At 52.2% G+C, this 18,005-nt stretch overlaps 1 protein-coding gene across 1 annotated transcript in view; it reads left to right on the plus strand.

The window, feature by feature from the left end:
* Window positions 1-14,421, plus strand: part of DBF4B (DBF4 zinc finger B) — a 30,650-nt gene extending 16,229 nt beyond the window's left edge. The window contains exons 9-14 of the mRNA XM_060395915.1: window positions 847-880; window positions 2,311-2,356; window positions 4,788-4,904; window positions 9,797-9,905; window positions 10,038-10,162; window positions 11,010-14,421. Coding sequence (XP_060251898.1) covers window positions 847-880; window positions 2,311-2,356; window positions 4,788-4,904; window positions 9,797-9,905; window positions 10,038-10,162; window positions 11,010-12,009 — 1,431 coding nt within the window. The 3' untranslated portion in view covers window positions 12,010-14,421. The remainder of the gene's footprint in view (window positions 1-846; window positions 881-2,310; window positions 2,357-4,787; window positions 4,905-9,796; window positions 9,906-10,037; window positions 10,163-11,009) is intronic.
* The last annotated feature ends 3,584 nt before the right edge of the window (window positions 14,422-18,005 follow it).

Genomic DNA, 18,005 nt, shown 5'->3' on the forward strand with positions numbered 1-18,005 from the left:
GCAAATACATCAAAATTCCCCCCTTTTACACAAATGTGTGGTATTATTACTTTACTTTGTTCACTTAATAATCTCTTTTGTAGCTACTTGGGACTCTTTTGGGGCAAGTTTTGGGTGTAGTCTGCTGATGGGGGAGGGCCTGTTGAAGACTTCTTTGGGCTGTGTTGGCCCTGGTGGCGTGGCCTGGAAGAGAATCTGGGCCCCCTTAGGCCCAAAGGCCCAGACAGTTACATAGCCACTGGATCTCTCGTTCTGTCCACACCCTCCCAACTCTTTAGCTGATTTTTTAAAGATTTTGTTTCATTTGGTTTGTAACATTAGCTTTGTTTGACCTTGGCCTGAAAGCCAGTTTTGACAAACACAGTCAGGGTGTGTAAGATAGGGTACTGAAAACCAAAAGGCATCGTCTTCGCCCGCATCCTGTCGGCTGGCCTGGAGTGCCAGCCACGCCCAGAATGCACGGGCTGCTGCCAGTGAGCCCCTCCTCGGCGTCAGGTGTGTCACCTGCTGCAGTCTCATCTGTGCCACATCCGGGGTGTTAGGCGGGAACCCTGAGCATCATGGGCGGCACGGGCCCCGTTCCCACGGTGGTGGGGGGTGCTCTCCAGCCCTTGCTTGCTCTTTGCTCTGCCCTGCATTCCCTGCACAAAGTCAGGGCCCTTGAGATTCACTCACAGAGCTCACTATGCAAAGAGCATGGTGCTCAGGTCTGCTCCAGCTCAGGGTCCAGCCGTGGGCAGAAAGCTAAAGTGGGGCAGACGAGCAGCAGCTCAGCTCACCGGGCCCAGTTCCTCGACGCCCCCCCAGCTCCCTCACATCCTTAACCTATTTTTCCTTTCCATTCAGGGAACATGTCCAGCAGAGTCAAGAACACGGAAAGGTCAGTGCAAGAGCTCTTCCTCATTTAATTGCCATCCCTCCCTCCCTAAACGCTTCCCCACGACTCCCTCTGTGGCAGCATCTGCTCACTTTCCTGCGGCAGGAAGCAAGTCCAGGTTGTGTACAGCCTCGCCCTGTTGCCAGGGCCCGAGCTTCAGAGAGGAGGGCAGTGGGAGAGGGACATCTGTGAGCAAGTCCAGGGCTGCTGGGCCGGGCCTTCTCTGTAGAGCCAAGACCCCTGTGGTCACTCTGGCTCCTGCAGCCTCTGGCTGTTCCTGGGCATCGATGGAAGTTCAGCATCCTTTTCTTTCTGATTCAGGAGCAGTTTGCGGTGGGCAGTTTGACAGCTGCCTACTACTTTCAGAAATGCCAAACTCCCTGAAATTGACAAATAGGCAGATTGACAGGCCCAGCTCCCGGCTCCTCTTGGACAGCAGGAAAGTTTCTCCCCCTGGATATTTCTCCCAAAGATGCTCTGTTAGTGGCATTTATTCATGCACAAGTGGGAACTAAAAAGGAAAGTCACTTGGCACCTCTTACGCTTGCAAATCAAGGAAGTCTGTGGGAGAATTGATTTTAATCACTGTGTCAGTTAATTAGAAAGACGAGGAGTCACCCCAAAAAAGTAATTAAGGAAGAAAGGCTGCCTCTGCTCGGGCACTGGGAGCTGAGACTCGCCAGCCTCTTGGGGATTTGGTGGCAGCTAGCTGTGCCCAGCCTTTTGGTGCCTCACCCTTTGACAGGACTTCTGGGCGTCATGGAAGGGCAAAAGGGGTTTATAATACCTCAGAGAATCTGTAAACTGTGCAGATAGCCAGCTAGTAAGGGACAAATCTCTTGATTAACTGACTCCAAATCTGTTTTCCCAGCACCCCTTTGCCCTATTTTTTTCAAGAACCAGATTTCACTTTTTTTTTTTTTAACTGTCCTTCTGCCAAGACCTCGAAACACTCTTCAGTTCTCCTTCTTGCTGTTCCTCCCCTCCAAAACCCCAGGCTCCTCGTGGAGAATTCTGTCTGAGAACCATCCTCAGGCCCCCTTGGGATTCTGAGACACCAGGAGTTAAGGTCTGGAAGGAGCTGAGGCTCTTAGCAGAAACCAACAGAGGCTGGGTTTCTCTTACCAGCCAGATTCCTGACTCTCAAGGTTGACAGCCTTCAGCACCCACATGCAGGAGGCTGAAGGTGGGCGCATTTAGGACTCTGGGGCACCCTGTAGCCTCTCCCCTCAAGGGTGGTAGAGGCTGGAGGAGATGGCAGCAGGGGCCTCACTCAGCCAAAGGAAAGGCACACCTTGGGGCCGCGAGGGCTCTGGCCCTGAGAGCCTCTTGGGCTTTGGCAGAGCCTCGTCTCTCTGAGCATTTCCTGCGGGAGGAGCTTAGGCTCTGCACCAGGGCAGACAGATGGCTGACGGGCGCACTCTTCCTTCCAGTGGCCAGACTGAAGGCACCGTTCCTCAAAGTCGAAGATGAGAGCAGGTGAGTGGACCACCAGACCTACATGGAGGAAAGGTACTCAGGGGCCCCAGGCTGCCATGGAGAGGTCTCATATAGATCAGAGGAGCCATGCCCAGCTGGCACTGCTCTTGGTCATTAATCAGAGGTTGATAATCCTGTATGTGAATTCCTTCCTTATTATTTTTTTTTAATATTTATTTATTTGGCTGTGCCAGGTCTTAGTTGCAGCACGTGGGATCCAGTCCCCTGACCAGGGATCGAACCTGGGCTCCCTGCCCTGGGAGCTCAGAGTCTTGGCCACTGGACCACAAAGGAAGTCCCTGAATTCCTTCCTTTCAAAGCTCTGCTTTTTTTGAGTCTGTGATGTTGCATCCAGGCTGTTTGACTCCCCATTTCCCCCATGTGTACACTGACCCTCAATACCAAATCATTGCTGGTGTTAGTGCTGGTATAGTCTTTGCTAAAGTGAGGATCTCTGCAGTGCTATTGGGGTTCCCTTGTCAGACCACCTTGTATCAACACTTGACAAAGGCTTTCTGTTTGCTGTGTAAAACCATTTCCTGGTATGTGTTATCTCCTCATAGCCGTGTAGAAGAGTCCATCCTCTTCCCAGTGGGGGAACTGAGGTCAGAGACATTAAGGGACACGGACACAGCCACTTTGCTAGTAAGTCTTAGTCTGAGGCTAGAGTCCACATCCAGCCCGGGGCCCTCTCCCCTCTGCCCTGGCTGTCCCTGTGAGGGCCCTTTCCTACCTAGCAGGAGGGTCACATCAATGATAACCTGATGAGCTGTTAGCCACCTGGGTTGTCACTGACTCTTTGGTAAGTACCAGATTAAAAGTCTGTGAACATCTAGAATTAACCCCAGAAGTTTTTTTAAAGCCCAGGTGTCCCCAGAAGAGACTGCTGGGTCAGAATGCTCTGTGTCCCTCAGCTTTGGGCTGGCCACCGAAAGACCCAGCCCCAGAAGCCTGGCAGGCCTGCCCATGCTTCACCACGCTGGACAGAGTTGGCGCTGGTGGCTCAGAAGCCAGTAGAAAGAATCCAGGGCTGGAAGGAGGCCCTCTCATCTCCCCTTCCACAGGCGGGTGGGGGGAGGGGGCATGTCCTTCACAGTCCGCCCTTCACAACCAGCCGGGTACAAGCAGTCATGACTGGAACGCTGTGGCCAAGACACCACTAGGGCCTTAGTGTCTCTGCACATGGAGCTGAGCCTTCTCTCGATCCTTCTTACGTGCTGTTCTAAAGCAAGCACTCTTCAAAACCCAACATAGCCGCACCAGCCTCAACTTTTCAACCTCCTCAGCAGAAACAAAATAACACGAGGAGGGTGAAAGGCGGGGTACCAGGGCTGTGAAGGGTGCCTCCTTCTCCTTCAGGATCCAAGAAGACTTTTTATTTTGGCTGTGCCGTGCACTCTGCAGGATTTTAGTTCCCCAACCAGGAATCTAACTTGGGCCCCCTGCGGTGGAAGCTGGGAGTCCTAGCCACTGGACTGCCAGATAAATCCCCAAGAAGACTCATTGGTTAATTTCCTCCTGAGGCTGCAGGGTCTCAATATGCCCCTGGAACCCAGGGCCTGCTTTCCCCTGGAGCACCGTCCACTGCACCCCAACATGGTGTGGTCAGGGGCTGCCAAGTACCCAAAGATCACCACATCTGGCTCCGAAAGTCTCCTGAATGTGAGCTACTTAAAGCAAATGACTCAGTGCATGTCTGACTGCCCAGAACCTTCACTGCGCCTCTCTTTTCCATTCAGAGCACCACCCCTCAGATAGTACAAAGGCCCAGCCCATAGCAAAAATATTCCTCTTCATGGAACAGGAAGATCACTGATCTGGTCTTAACATCCTTGCATTTAGATTCTGCCAGGCTAGAGTTCTCAGAGGTCACTTGAGGGTCAAGAAACAAAATGGAAAGGTGGGAGGAACTAGATCAGAAGTTGGGAGACGTGGCTTCCCATCTGGACTTGGCCGCTTATAGGTCATGAGCCCTTGGGCAAGCCACAGAACCTTTAGGACTTTGTTTCCTCTTCTATGATATAAAACATGAAAACACCATTATTCTGCTCAGCTCAGAGGTTGCAGGATATGGGGAGAGGCAGTGATTGTAAATAGGCTTGGAAAGTAGACAGGAAGAGTGTTAATTTAAAATATTAATCTAACCTAGTAAGGCAGATAAGAGTGTTGTTCTAGTATGTAAAAGCTGGGCAAGTGAGGGGTTTCCCTGGTGGTCTGGTGGTTGAGATTCTAAGCTTCTAATACAGGGGGCACGAGTTTGATCCCTGGTCGAAGAACTAAGATCCCACATGCTATGCGACATGGCCCAAAAAAGATGGGCAGGTGAGAGTCTGCTTTATTAAGGTGGGAATTCTCAGGAGTTGGGCTGGCCCCTCTTCCTCACCTTTTCCCTTCCCCACTGGAGTCAAAATGGAAGTTTTGTGTGTTTCAGGAAGTTTCGTCCTTTCCACCTTCAGTTTAAATCCTTTCCTGAAATTTCTTTTCTGGGACCCAAAGCCGCCAGCCCTTTTGAGGCCCCGATGACTCCAAGCAGTTCACACCATACCAGGTGGGTCTCTCTGGTTCCTGAGTACAAGGGCTGGTTCCCAGTCAAAGTCCTCCCCGCTGGGGCCTTGCTGGTCAGCCTGGGGAACGGCCATGTGTTAGCTCCTTAGGCAAAGTCTATTCTGGGAACTTAGCCCAGAGAAGAGGGACACTGGGAGTGTCCATCCGCTTTATCTGGTGTTCTCCATCCGTACTGAAGACCTTGACTTGTGTCCAGAGGGCATGAGGCTGGTTTCTGAACCTCTTTCTTAGAGTCTCCTTGTGAAAGTGAAGTCGCTCAGTCATGTCTGACTCTGCAGCCCCATGGACTGTAGCTTAAGGGACTCTCCTTGGGGGCCCGTTAAAAATGCAGGTTCCTGGACTTCCCCCCTGCAGAATCACAGTCTCTGGTGATGGAGGCCCCCAGAGCTCCGTGTTCCCAGGCTCCCCACGTGGTTTCAGCGCACATCCACATTTGAGGCCTTTGAAGCTAAACATAGCAGGCAGAGGGTCTAGGGGGCCTGCCACACTGTGTGGCCTGAAGTGACTTGTAAGCTGCTTGGACTCCTACTCTGCAGGTAGGTGAGTTTGGACCCTTCATTGACCAACGTGCAGAAGGCATGCGGTTCAGGTGATGACCTGGACACCTTCCCAGACCTTTCTAACGTACGGGCCAGGAGACTAGAGGGCAGATGTCTAGCCCGAGGGTCCCCAGTGCCAGGGAGGGCCTGTGGTTTCCGCCAGCAGACAGGGGCTAAGGGGTCAGGAAATATTGCGAATGGGAGGAAAAACAGAAAGGGACTGTGGCAGTAAAGAGCAGAGGAAGGCGAGAACACGCCAGGGTGAAGTCCAAGGGCCCTTCATCCCTTTCCCAGAAGATACAAGGGACACAAGCGGGGCAGCCCAGCGGCTGCCTGGGCTGGGGCTGCGTGGGGTGCTTGGCCTGGGAAGGCCTGGGGATGGCACAGGAGCTGATAAAGGGAAGATGAAGGGTTTACAGTGAAACGTCTGTATTCTTTGCCCATCCTCCAATCTCTAGACCATGAGTCTCTCCAGAGAGAGTTTATGGACAGTACATCGTGTACCCTTTGTTCTCTCTTCTCACAAAGAGTAGCAAGATATTCACTGTGCTGGATCTTGATTTTTCCCACTGAATATTTCTTAATTTCCTATTAGTACCTGAAGAGCGTCTCCATTCCCTTTAGTTACTGCAGGGTATTCCATGGTATGGATTTACCGTATTTTATTTAACATATGCGTGGATGATTTCCAGTCTTTTGCAGTGAATAGTCTTGTTCAGAGTAAATTATGATTGTTCAGATATATCTGCAGGACAAATTCCTAAAAGTGGAAATGCCAGGTCAAAGGGTGCCCACATTTATAATTTTGAGAAGTACAGCCAAATTGCTTTTCATGGAGGTAATGCCAGGGTACGCTTTCACTCACAGTGGACCAGAGCCCATTTTCCCATCCCCATGGCTAAGATAGTGAGCTGTCAGACTTGTGACTTCAGCCAGTCTGATAGATCAAAAACCATATCTCAGTGTAATGTAATTTTCATTTTTCTCTTTATGAATGAGCTTAAGTATGTTTTCCTATGTTGGATCATTTGACTCTCTCTTTTTTTAAATCTCTTTTTGTGTGAACCTTTTTCATAGCCTTTGCCAGTTTTTCTGTTCAGTTATTGATCACTTATTGATTTGTAAGGAGCCCTTTGCTATGTTATTAGTTATAAATACCCTCCTCAGTTCCTGGTGTGTTTTTTTGAGTTTGCTTATATTTTCTACCATGCATATATATTTTTTTAATTGTTTGTCATTGAACTTATCAGCTTTTTTACCATTTCCTGGGTTTTGTGTCATACTTAGAAAGTCCTTAGGGGAATAGTTTGGACCCACTGAATTTGTTCAGTCAAATACCAGTACCCCACAGGCTGTTTAAAAATGCAGGACTGACTACAAATAATAAATGCTGGAGAGGATGTGGAGGAAAGGAAACCCTTCTACGCTGCTTGTGGGAATGTAAATTGGTGTAGCCACTGTGGAAAACACTATGGAGTTTCCTTAAAAAATTAAAAATAGAGTTGCCATATGACCCAGCAGTCCCACTTATAGGCATATATCTGGAGAAAATGCTAATTCAAAAAGATACTTGCACCTCAATGTTTATAGCAGCAATATTTACGATAGCCAAGACACAGAACCAACCTAAATGTCCATAAATGGATAAAGAAGATGTGGTGTACATATACATATATATATGTATACACACACACACACACAGTGAAATTCTGCTCTGCTCAGCCATAAGCAAGACTGAAACAATGCCATTTGTAGCAACATGGGTGGATTTAATAGAGATTATGAGTGAAGCAAATCAGAGAGAGATATCATATGATATCACTTATATGTGGAATCTAAAAAAATAATACAAATGAATTTATTTACAAAATAGACTCACAGACATAGAAAACAAATTTATGGTTACCAAAGGGGAAAGCAGTTGGAGGAGGGATCAGTTCAGTTCAGTTCAGTTGATCAGTCTTGTCCGACTCTTTGCGACCCCATGGACTGCAGCACGCCAGGCTTCCCCGTCCATCACCCACTCCCAGAGCTTGCTCAAACTCATGTCTATCAAGTTGGTGATACCATCCAACCATCGCATTCTCTGTCATCCCCTTCTCTTGCCTTCAATCTTTCCCAGCATCAGGGTCTTTTCCAATGAGTCAGTTCTTTGTATCAGGTGGCCAAAGTATTGGAGCTTCAACTTCAGCACAAGTCCTTCCAATGAATATTTAGGACTGATTTCTTTCAGGATTGACTGGTTTGATCTCCTCGCAGTCCAAGGGACTCTCAAGAGCCTTCTCCAACACCCCAGTTCAAAAGCATCAATTCTTCGGCACTCAGCTTTCTTTATGGTCCAGCTCTCACATCCATACATGACTACTGGAAAAACCATAGCTTTGACTAGACAAATCCTTGTCAGCAAAGTAATGTCTCTGCTTTTTAATATGCTGTCCAGGTTAGTCATAGCTTTTCTTCCAAGGAGCAAGCATTTAATTTCATGGCTGCAGTCACCATCTGCAGTGATTTTGGAGCCCAAGAAAATAAAGTCTGTCACTGTTTCCATCTATTTGCCACGAAGTGATGGGACCAGATGCCATGATCTTAGTTTTCTGAATGTTGAGTTTTAAGCCAGCTTTTTCATTGTCCTCTTTCACTTTCATTAAGAGGCTCTTTAGTTCCTCTTCACTTTATGCCATAAGGGTGGTATCATCTGTGTATGTGAGGTTATTGATATTTCTCCTGGAATCTTGATTCCAGCTTGTGCTTCATCCAGCCCAGCATTTCTCATGATGTACTCTGCATATAAGTTAAATAAACAGGGTGACAATATACACCCTTGATATACTCCTTTCCCAATTTGGAACCAGTCCGTTGTTCCATGTCCAGTTCTAACTGTTGCTTCTTGACCTGCATACAGGTTTCTCAGGAGGCAGGTCAGGTGGTCTGGTATTCCCATCTCTCTAAGAATTTTCCACAGTTTGTTGTGATCCACACAGTCAAAGGCTTCAGCATAGTCAATGAAGCAGATGTTTTTCTGGACTTCTTTTACTTTTTCTATGATCCAACAGATGTTGGCAATTTGATCTCTGATTCCTCTGCCTTTTCTAAATCCAGCTTGAACATCTGGAAGTTCTCGGTTCATGTACTGTTGAAGCCTAGCTTGGAGAATTTTGAGCATTATTTTGCTAGCTTGTGAGGTGAGTGCAATTGTGTGGTAGTTTGAGCATTCTTTGGCATTGCCTTTCTCTGGGATTGGAATGAAAACTGACCTTTTCCAGTCCTGTGGCCACTGCTGAGTTTTCCAAATTTGCTGGCATATTGAGTGCAGCACTTTCACAGCATCATCTTTTAGGATTTGAAATAGCTTAGCTGGAATTCCATCCCCTCCACTAGCTTTATTCGTAGTGATGCTTCCTAAGGCCCACTTGACTTCACACTTGAGGATGTCTGGCTCTAGATGAGTGATCACAAAATTGTGGTTATCCGGGTCATTAAGATATTTTTTGTAAAGTTCTTCTGTGTATTCTTGCCATCTCTTCTTGATATCTTCTGCTTCTTTTAGGTCCATACCGTTTCTGTCCTTTGTTGTGCCCATTTTTGCATGAAGTGTTTCCTTGGTATCTACTTTTCTTGTAGGGATCTCTAGTCTTTCCCATTCTATTGTTTTCCTCTATTTCTTTGCATTGATCACTTAGGAAGGCTTTCTTACTTTTCCTTGCTATATCAGATGGATATATCAGATGGAGGAAGGATAAATCAGGATTAACAGGTTAGGATCAACAGATACAAACTACTGTATATAAAATAAACAAGAAGGTCCTACTGGATAGCACAGGGAAGCATATTGACTATCCTGTAATAAACCATAATGGAAAAGAATATGAGAAAGAAAAAAGAACTAAATCACTTTGCTGCATACCAGAAACTAACACAACAGTGCAAATCAACTACACTTCAGTTAACAAATCAAAACTCAAGTGCAGGACTGCAATTCAAAGAAGTCAGGCTTGAGAAAGATGTGAAAGTCCTCAGGGAAGGTACAGCTGTGTGGGTCTAATGACCCTGGGTTTGGGTATTCCCACGGAGCTGGAACATTGTCAGGGATTCTTGCCTGTGGTTTGAGGTGTATGGGTGGGATCAAGATGGAGTACCCACAGAGAGGCCTCTCCTTCCTTGCTGCCTCCTGCCCGCCTTGTACAAGTGGTGCCAACTGTAGGCAGGCCAGCCTGTGCCCTACTCTGGCCATTTTGGTCCCTCTTTCCCCACTGGCCTGGACTCCAGGCCACAGGGCTGCAGTTCGCTCTGAGGACTCCAGCAGTGACCACTTTCCCCCACCCTGTATTCTCCCCAGAGAGGCCAAGGACCAGGAGCCAAGCCGGCGATCGGCTGCCTGCACTGTGCCCAGGAGAAGGAAAGGGTACTGTGAGTGCTGCCAAGAAGCCTTCGAGGAGCTGCACAGGGTGAGCTCCTTCCCCACCACACAGCTGCTCCCAGGTGGTCTCTCTGCCCTGGTGAGGTTGGGTGGTCTGCTTGTGTCCTGCCCCAGCCTAGTCTAACGCCCCCCCCCCCCCGCCTCCTCTCACCCCGAGCAGCATCTCCAGAGCCCCCGGCACCAGGGCTTTGCCCTGGAAGCCCACCTGTATGCTGAAGTCGATCGGATCATATCCCAGCTGAGCCAAAGCTTTGCAGACGCCCCCTTCCAGGCCAGCCTCCCCGGGTAAGCACCACCGTGCCACCCTGCCATGGGTGCCGGGCACAACCGCCTTCTCAGCTCTCCTGCTGCTGCCCCAAGGTGGAGAGGAACCCTCGGGTTGGCGACAGCAGAGACCAGGCTGTGGTCCCTTTCTTACTCCTTCCTTCCCTTTCTTTCCTGCCATCTTCTGTTCTCTTCTATAGGGGGCGGTCAAGGGAAGGCCTCCATTTGGGGCTTCATCCCATCAGATCAGGATGGACCCCAACCAGAGCTCCCTTCCTAACGGCACAGCTCGGGGCGCAGGGGGAGCAATCCAGCAGCTGCTCTACTCCTGCCATGTGTCTGGTCATGTGCCTGTCTGGCCTTCCAGAAGTAGGGTGGGGGATTCCTGGATCTTTCCTGTGTAGGTGAAGAGCAGGGTCTTCCTGCTTCTCTAGAAGTTTACCCCAGAAGGGATGGCAGAGGATTTGGCAGAATCCCAGAGCCCTCTGAGCACCCACCACCCGCGGCCCACCAAGGAGCTGTGGCTTCATCTCCCGCAGCCCCAAGTCTCCACCGCAGGCAGCCTCCCTGGGCTCAGGGTGGACAGCCAGGACCTGTGCTGCTCTCTCTAGCCACCAAAGGGCAGCCTCCTCCATGACTGCCTCATTAAACAGAGCAGCCTCTAACCTGTTCTCTGGCCAGCCCTGACCACGGACCGCAGAGCCAAGAACAGGCCTTTCACCTGGGACCCAGAATGGCAGCTCTTTTCTAAACACCAAACCCCAGAGGGGTAGCACCATATGGGCCTCCACTGTGCCCCCAGCCCGGGAGGACCCCCACTTGCTCTGGAGTTGAACTCTGTGACCCACTGGTGTTTCTCTCCCCACAGGCAGCCAGGCTCCTTGGCTTCAGACTGTGACCCTCTATGTCCTGAGCCTCTGCCTCCCCACTGGCCCTCCCCTTTCAGGGCAGCGTCTCCCTGGAGGAGGAACGACGGTCATCAGCAGGCCTCAGGTGCCACCGAGCATGGTGGGACTGTGAGTGGCATGAAGGCAGCAGCAGAGCCTGTGGAGGCGGGCAAGATTCCTGAACCGATAGCGAGCTGCCGGGAGCTGAAGGGGTCAGCTGACAGCTTTGGGGACCCCCTAGAGACCTCAGGCTCTGGGAGCCCTGCTTACCAGGGCCTCCTAACCAGCTCAGGACTTACTGAACTCTCCTCTGGCCCAGAGCTGCCTCATTTTGGCCACAAGCGGAAGGTTCAGTTCCCCGGTGGCAGTGCTGAGAAGAGGCCAGGCGCATCCTGGCCACAAGCCTCACTCTTTGTCCCAAGAGCCCCCAGCCCCTGTGGCACCCCCAGCTCCTGTGGTATCAGGACAACCAGCAGCAAGCACCTTCCCCTTCCAGGCTATGAGCCTAGGTCTCTGGCCTCCCTCCAGCCTGTGCACCACCCACAGGGAGAGACCTGCCTCACCCTCCCAGGCAGCCCCCCAATAGATTGGCAGAGCGCTGGGCCACACAGGCTCCCTGGCCTGGGGCAGGAAGGCCCCCAGGACCTAAGTGTTCTGAGGGTGCCGCCCCTGGCCCTGCCTCCCAGCAGGCTGAGCAGCTCCGGGCCAGCTGCCAGCCCACCTGCCCTCAGCTGCAGGCACGGAGCCCCCAGGAGGACCTGCAGAGAGCCCGGCTGCCTTTCCCTGCCATCCTCTGCCAGCCAGCAGGCGGACCAGCTGCTCCCGATGGTTCTGGACCTCCCAGCCTCTTCCAGGCCCCTGACTCCCAACCCCAGCCCACTGCCAACAGAGAACTACTTCTATGAGTCCCCGCCCACCCCTGGGCATGCAGCTCTGGGGCCAGACAACTCCCAACTTGAGGGCAAGTTATACGTCAGCTGAGGGCTACACACCCAGCCCAGGCCAACCAGACACACAAGGAGGAGCCGACCCGGAGTCTGGCCCTGGACGATCATGGCCGAGCTCTAGGTGCATTAAATGGAGCCAGTCCTCCCGGCCACCAAGTCTTCAGGGCTGGGGGCTGCCCTCTCCAGCCATGGATCGTGCAGGCGCGGCCAGCTGCTCAGGCCGGGAGGCAGGGGCAAGGTTGGCATAGGGAGGGCCCACAGAGAAGCCAGAGCAGCAGCGCCCTGGCCTGGCCTCCTGTCCCTCTGCAGGTACTTGCTCAGCCAAGAGGGTTAGTTGTCGGTGTTCCCCACCCCCACCCCAGCCTCCTTTCCCACAAGCGTGTGGCTCTCCTACTTTCTGAGATGCCTGCATGTTGTCCCCTCCCCCAGCCCCCCACGCTGGTGCACACAGATCCTCAGGAACATATGAAGCAGAGGAGGGGCTCGGCTGCTCCATTTCCAAAGCTCCCTCCCGTCACACTTACTGGGGGCCTAGCACTGACCCTCCCCTGAGCCCAGGACGTGGCCTGAGCCCCCTCTGGGGCTGCTGCCCACCCAGAGTTCTGTTCCAGGGTCAGTAGCTCACCTGCCAACTTCTGCATCCCCCTCCTTCCCCAAGGACCTCCCCCCACTTCTTTCAGCTGAGCCATTAATCTGGAGACAGGGATGAGTTTGCTATCGATTCTTTGGCCACTTTTTTTTTATTATTACATCTTGTACTGTGGTTCTTCTCACCCTTCTCTGCCTTTGTGTTTGTCTCTTTAAATGTTGAAGCTCCCAGAAGCCTGGTGCTATTCTGTATCTCATTTTGGAGGAAGAAAGTTGGAGGGGGGGGTGGCGCCTAGATGCAGGTGAGGACCTGAGTTGTTAGTGTGGAAATAGAACGGCTATGTATACATTGCTCACAGAAATCAGGTTTGGCCTTTTCATGCCATCCTGTTAAATTTCACAATTAATCTTGGTTCAGAAGATGTAAAATAAATTTATTAATAACAAACAGCAAAGAGATGGGGCAATGTGTCTTGATCTGCCCTTCAGGGCCTTGATCTGCCCTCCAGAGACCCATGCAGGCTGACAGCCCAGCAGATACAGACAGAACAATGAGGTAGCAAGCTGGTGCCACCTGCAAGTGGGAGAGTGTGTGTGCGTGCCACCGCCCTCTGCAGACCTAGCTCCAGAGGGCTCAGGGGAGGTGGGAGTATGCCTGTCCAGTCTGCTCAAGTCACTCACTGGCCCTGCTGCCCACCTCGTAGTTGCCTGAAGGGGGCGCACTTGCCACCCACTCCCAAGAAAAACGCCTTTGCTCTAATGAACCAGGGCTCCAGGTCCTCCTCTCTGCCTGGAGCCCAGACAGTAGCTTCTTTCCAGGCCTCATGTGTACATCTCTTTTTCTACAACTCAGGGGCATGCCTCGTCCCCCACTGCCTTTCCCGCAACACTGCCACTTGAGTAGGGAGCTCCCGCGCCCCTTTCTCAGACCTCTGAGAGCCTCATGTGCTATTCACTCAAAGACCGACACACCAGGTCGTGACGCCCTTGTCACCGTCTGCCCGGGACCTCGCATCCAACAATATGGCCTTTCCCTCCCATTTCAACAACTTGATGTGATATCTGGACATCCCATCGCTGCCAGGCCAAGCCCCAACGTTACATCTCCCTGCCTCAAGGTCTCTGTTCCGGCTTCTAGGATGTCAGCTGAGAGAGGAACCCAGGCCACCTGAGTCCAGAGCCAGGACAGCGAGGTGCTGCTTGACACAAGCCCCTTGGTGGCTCCCCCGCACGGGCACTGTTCACACCTCGTTCCCCTCCCTTCACTTGCATTGATTCAGCAGCTTAAAGAGAGCTCCCTTCTGTCCTCTGGCTACATCTTGCGGTCTACAGCCACTGCCTCCGTGCCCGAACCTCCTGCCCCGTCCAAACCTCCGCGGTGGCTCTACCCGAAGCACTCCACTAGGATCGTCCCTTCCAAGGTCACCTCGGAGAACCTGATAATGACCAAAATTGGCATCCTTTTCCTTTTCCCCACCTTGTTGGAAACTGGCTCCCCTGCTCCCGCTGACCTCAGGTTCCCCTGCCTTCCCCCAGCCTCTGCCCTCTCTACCACGGGCACTGGTTCCCTCAGCAGCCCCAGCCCTCAGCCCTCACTGCCTCTCCAGATGTGAGTCTGGGCCCTTGTTCTCACCTCCCAACTCTGGTTCTTTCAGTGAATTGGTAGCTCCACCCCTGACTCCCTTCTGGGTTCCAGTCTTCACCCATGCTGGGTGAGAAGGCAGGAGATTTAGCCACACTCAACACAAGTCCCTTTACTACCCTGGGTCTTGGTTTCCTCATCTTTAAGTGGGGTTCTTGTGAGATGATTTCAAGGGTCCTTCCTCCAATAATAAAAAAAACCGCCACCTCCTGTGAATCCCTTGTATGCCTCCTGTCCTACTTGCCTCAAAGGGACTCACCTAGAACTCAGTCCCTGCCCGCCCTGTCTTACATCTCTCCCACTTTCTCTAGCAGCCCCAGGCCCACCTGTTCTCTCTCCCTGTTGACCCTCCTCCCCTTAACCCACCTTGCCTCCCTGTCTTCTCTGCCACCTGCTGCCAGACCACCCTGGGCCATCCAGACCCCGTGTGCCCACTCTTAGGCCCTGACCTGACCCTTGACAACAGCCAGAATGCTCTTCAAGGCACAGCCTCCATATTCTCCATGAATCCTGTAGACTTCAAGCCACGCAGGCCTGAGTTCAAATCCAGGTCCTGCCACTCTGTGACCCTGGGCGAACTCCTGAAAGCCAGCTTTCTAAATCTAAAGAATGGAAGTAAGAGTCGTTGCCACCTTACTAGGGAGTCAGAATGAAGTCTTGGTCTTCCCCTGGTGGCTCAGTGGTAAAGACTCCACCTGGGAAGACCCCACATTCCTCGGAGCAACTAAGCCCATGGGCCACAACTGCTGAGCACATGCTCTATCGCCTGGGAGCTGCAACCACTGAGCCCATGTGTCACAACTACTGAAACCCGCGTGCCCTATAGTCTGTGCTGCAACAGAAGCCACCACAACGAAAAGACTGCACACCACAACCAGAGAGTAGCCCCCGCTCGCTGCAACTAGAGAAAGCCCACGCAGCAACAAAGACCCAAGCTCAGTCAAAAATAAATATTAATAAACAAATATATTTTAAAAGAATTAAATACGTTAGTGAAGTGCGTGGTACATTGTAAAGTGAAAGTGAAGTCGCTCAGTCGTGTCCGACTCTTTGGGACCCCATGGACTGTAGCCTACCAGGCTCCTCCGTCCGTGGGATTTTCCAGGCAAGAGTACTGGAGTAGGTTGCCATTTTCTTCTCCAGGAGATCTTCCCAACCCAGGGATCAAACGCAGGTCTCCTGCATTGCAGGCAGACGCTTTACCATCTGAGCCACCAGGGAAGACTCATTGTAAACACTCAACAAACTATTATTTCAACCCCCACCAACACACACACACCTGCAAGTCCTCTCTTCTAGAAATTTCAATGGAGCTGATTTTCACTCATTTCCCTCATTAATGGCTTGCTGACCCAGAGCCCCATCTCCAGTGTAAATTTGTGGATGAAGCCACTAAAGGATTGTATGAGACACTCCATCCCTGAGCTCCCCGACTTTCCAACAGCTGGTTCTCCGCAACTCCAGGAGGATCCCTTGCATTGGGCAGACGTGGCGGTGGAGCACTGTGCTTTTGGGCCTTTGGGTGCACGATCGCAATGCATGACTCCAATGCAAGAGACACCGGTTTAATCCCTGGGCCAGGAAGATCCCACATGCCTCAGAGCAGCTGTCCATGGGCCACAACTACTGAGCCTGTGCTCTAGAGCCCAGGAGCCGCAACTACTGAAACCCGAGTACCGGAGGGCCTGTGCTTCACAAGAGAAGCCACCACAATGAGAAGTCTCAGCACCACAACTAGCGAGTAGCTCCCGCTCACAGCAACTAGAGGAAAGCCCACGCAGCAGCCCAAGACTCAGAGCAGCCATAAATAAATAAATAAGTGAATGAAAAGGAGGAGGCCATCCAGACAGCTAGGAGGGTGGAGACTGAGGCTTCCCTCCAAGAGATACTCGAATGACAATAGCAGTCCTCTCCTGGTTGCAAAGGACGGTGATGAGACGTGGGAGGCGGCAGAAGGAACTCCTTGTTCTAGTCCTGCGGGCATTTCCCTACTCCCCAAGCTCTCAGTATCATGTCATCAGTCTGGGTAGAGGGGACACTGAGGCCCCCAAGCCATAAAGGAGTCCCTTGGGTTTTGGACAACGGCCAGGAGCTAGTTTCTTCCTTGGCACTGTAAGGGCGACATGAACACTGAGAGCTCAGGGTGAGTGAACCCTTCTGTCACCCGGTGCTGTTCTGAGCTCCAGAGGCTCATCCACACAGTTATCCCTCTGCAGCACTGTTGGGGAGCACTTTTGAAGCCCCATTTCCCAGGTGAAGAAACGGAGGCTCAGAGAGACTGGGGGACTTGCTCAAGGTCACACAGCTGTTAACCAGGATTGGGACCCCAGTGGGTTTCCTAGAGCCCTTTCCCACCGCGCACCCTGCCTCCTTGCCTGGCACAGCCTCTGCTGCAGGCCTCTCAGACTAGGCAGGGGTCTGGGGGGCCTCCGTCAGCAGGATCCCTGCCCACTGAGCCACCCCAGGATCAGGGCAGCAGACTCCCTGCACCTGCTGCTGGGTGGGACTAGGTCTTCGCCTCACATCAGCCCAGCTTGGCCCCTGTGTAGAAAAATTTGAAGGAAAAATTGGCTGAAGGGCAGGAAGAACTGCACAGAGGAAGGAGGCCTCAGCCTCCTGACAGTCAGGGGTTCCTGAGGGAAGGCTCCGGGGGGGACCAGAGCCTAAGAGCTCCCCCAGAGGGTGGCCCAAGGGTGGTGTCAAGATGACAATGGCCACCAACCTCTGGTTTCTTCCGAGCGGGAGAAACAAGCGATGGGCAGAGGGTCCAAAGGAGCCGCCACAGCTGTGAGGTTGTGGGGGGGCACTCCTCCAGGAAAACTAACCTCTCTTTGAGAGGGAGGCACAGGCCCTGCCCTCAGGGCCCCCAGTCTAAGGTGAGAACCTGTCCTTGGCGACAATCCCCACCACCCCCCTCCTTTCCCAGTCTGAGGAAAGGCCGCTTGCAGCCCCTGACCTCAGCAGGGAAGTTGGGTGAGGGATCTGAAACAAGCCTTCTGATGGGCAAGGTGTGCAGCTGGAATCAGACCTAACCCTGAGGACAAGATTCAGGGAGGGGCCTCAGGGCAGGGAGTGGGATATGATCAAGGGAAGGTCAAGATGTCCAGCTGGGAACCCAGGGAGATAAGGGGCTATTGGAGGCCAACAGGCCATACACTTGAGCACCAGTGGAGCTGGTCCAGAAAGCTACCAGAGGCGTGTCACTCAGGGTCAGCAAGTTCTCCCCAACAAGCAGCCCCAGGAACCACGGCCAGAGTCAGGAATGTGCCTCAGCTTGGGGGTCAGGGCCACAGACTGGGGTCTCTGTGTGGTCTTGGGCATGTTGGGGAGGGGGATCCAGACTGTGAAATGACAAACCCCACCCCTCCTGGGAGGCCCTTGTAGCATGGTGAGGATAGGGTACTACAGGCTCACCTCGGTGAGTGGGGGTGAAGGGTGGGCCAGATGGAGTAGATGGGCCAGTCCCTTCCAAGTCCCAGACCGAAGGCAGAGGTGAGAATAGGGGAAGGAGGGTGACCTTGGAGAATGGGATATGCCCCTCACCACCCAGCTGTTTGGGAAACTCTCGCAGCTTCTTGGAGCCTTAGTTTCCCTACCTGTAAAGTGAGAAGCATGGTCTCCCCGTCCTGGATAATTGTAGGTTTCCAGGGAATATCACGCAGTAGGTCCTAATTCCCCAGAGTCCATACATCCTGGAGGAGGTTTCCAAGATGTCTCCAGGATGAAGGATCAATCAACTCAGGCTTGCTGCGCATCTGGGTCTGGAATAGCAGGTGGTTGGATAGGGGGAAGGGGAGTCG

Source organism: Ovis aries, chromosome 11 (genome assembly GCF_016772045.2).
Source record: "Ovis aries strain OAR_USU_Benz2616 breed Rambouillet chromosome 11, ARS-UI_Ramb_v3.0, whole genome shotgun sequence".
Classification (NCBI taxonomy): Eukaryota; Metazoa; Chordata; class Mammalia; order Artiodactyla; family Bovidae; genus Ovis; species Ovis aries.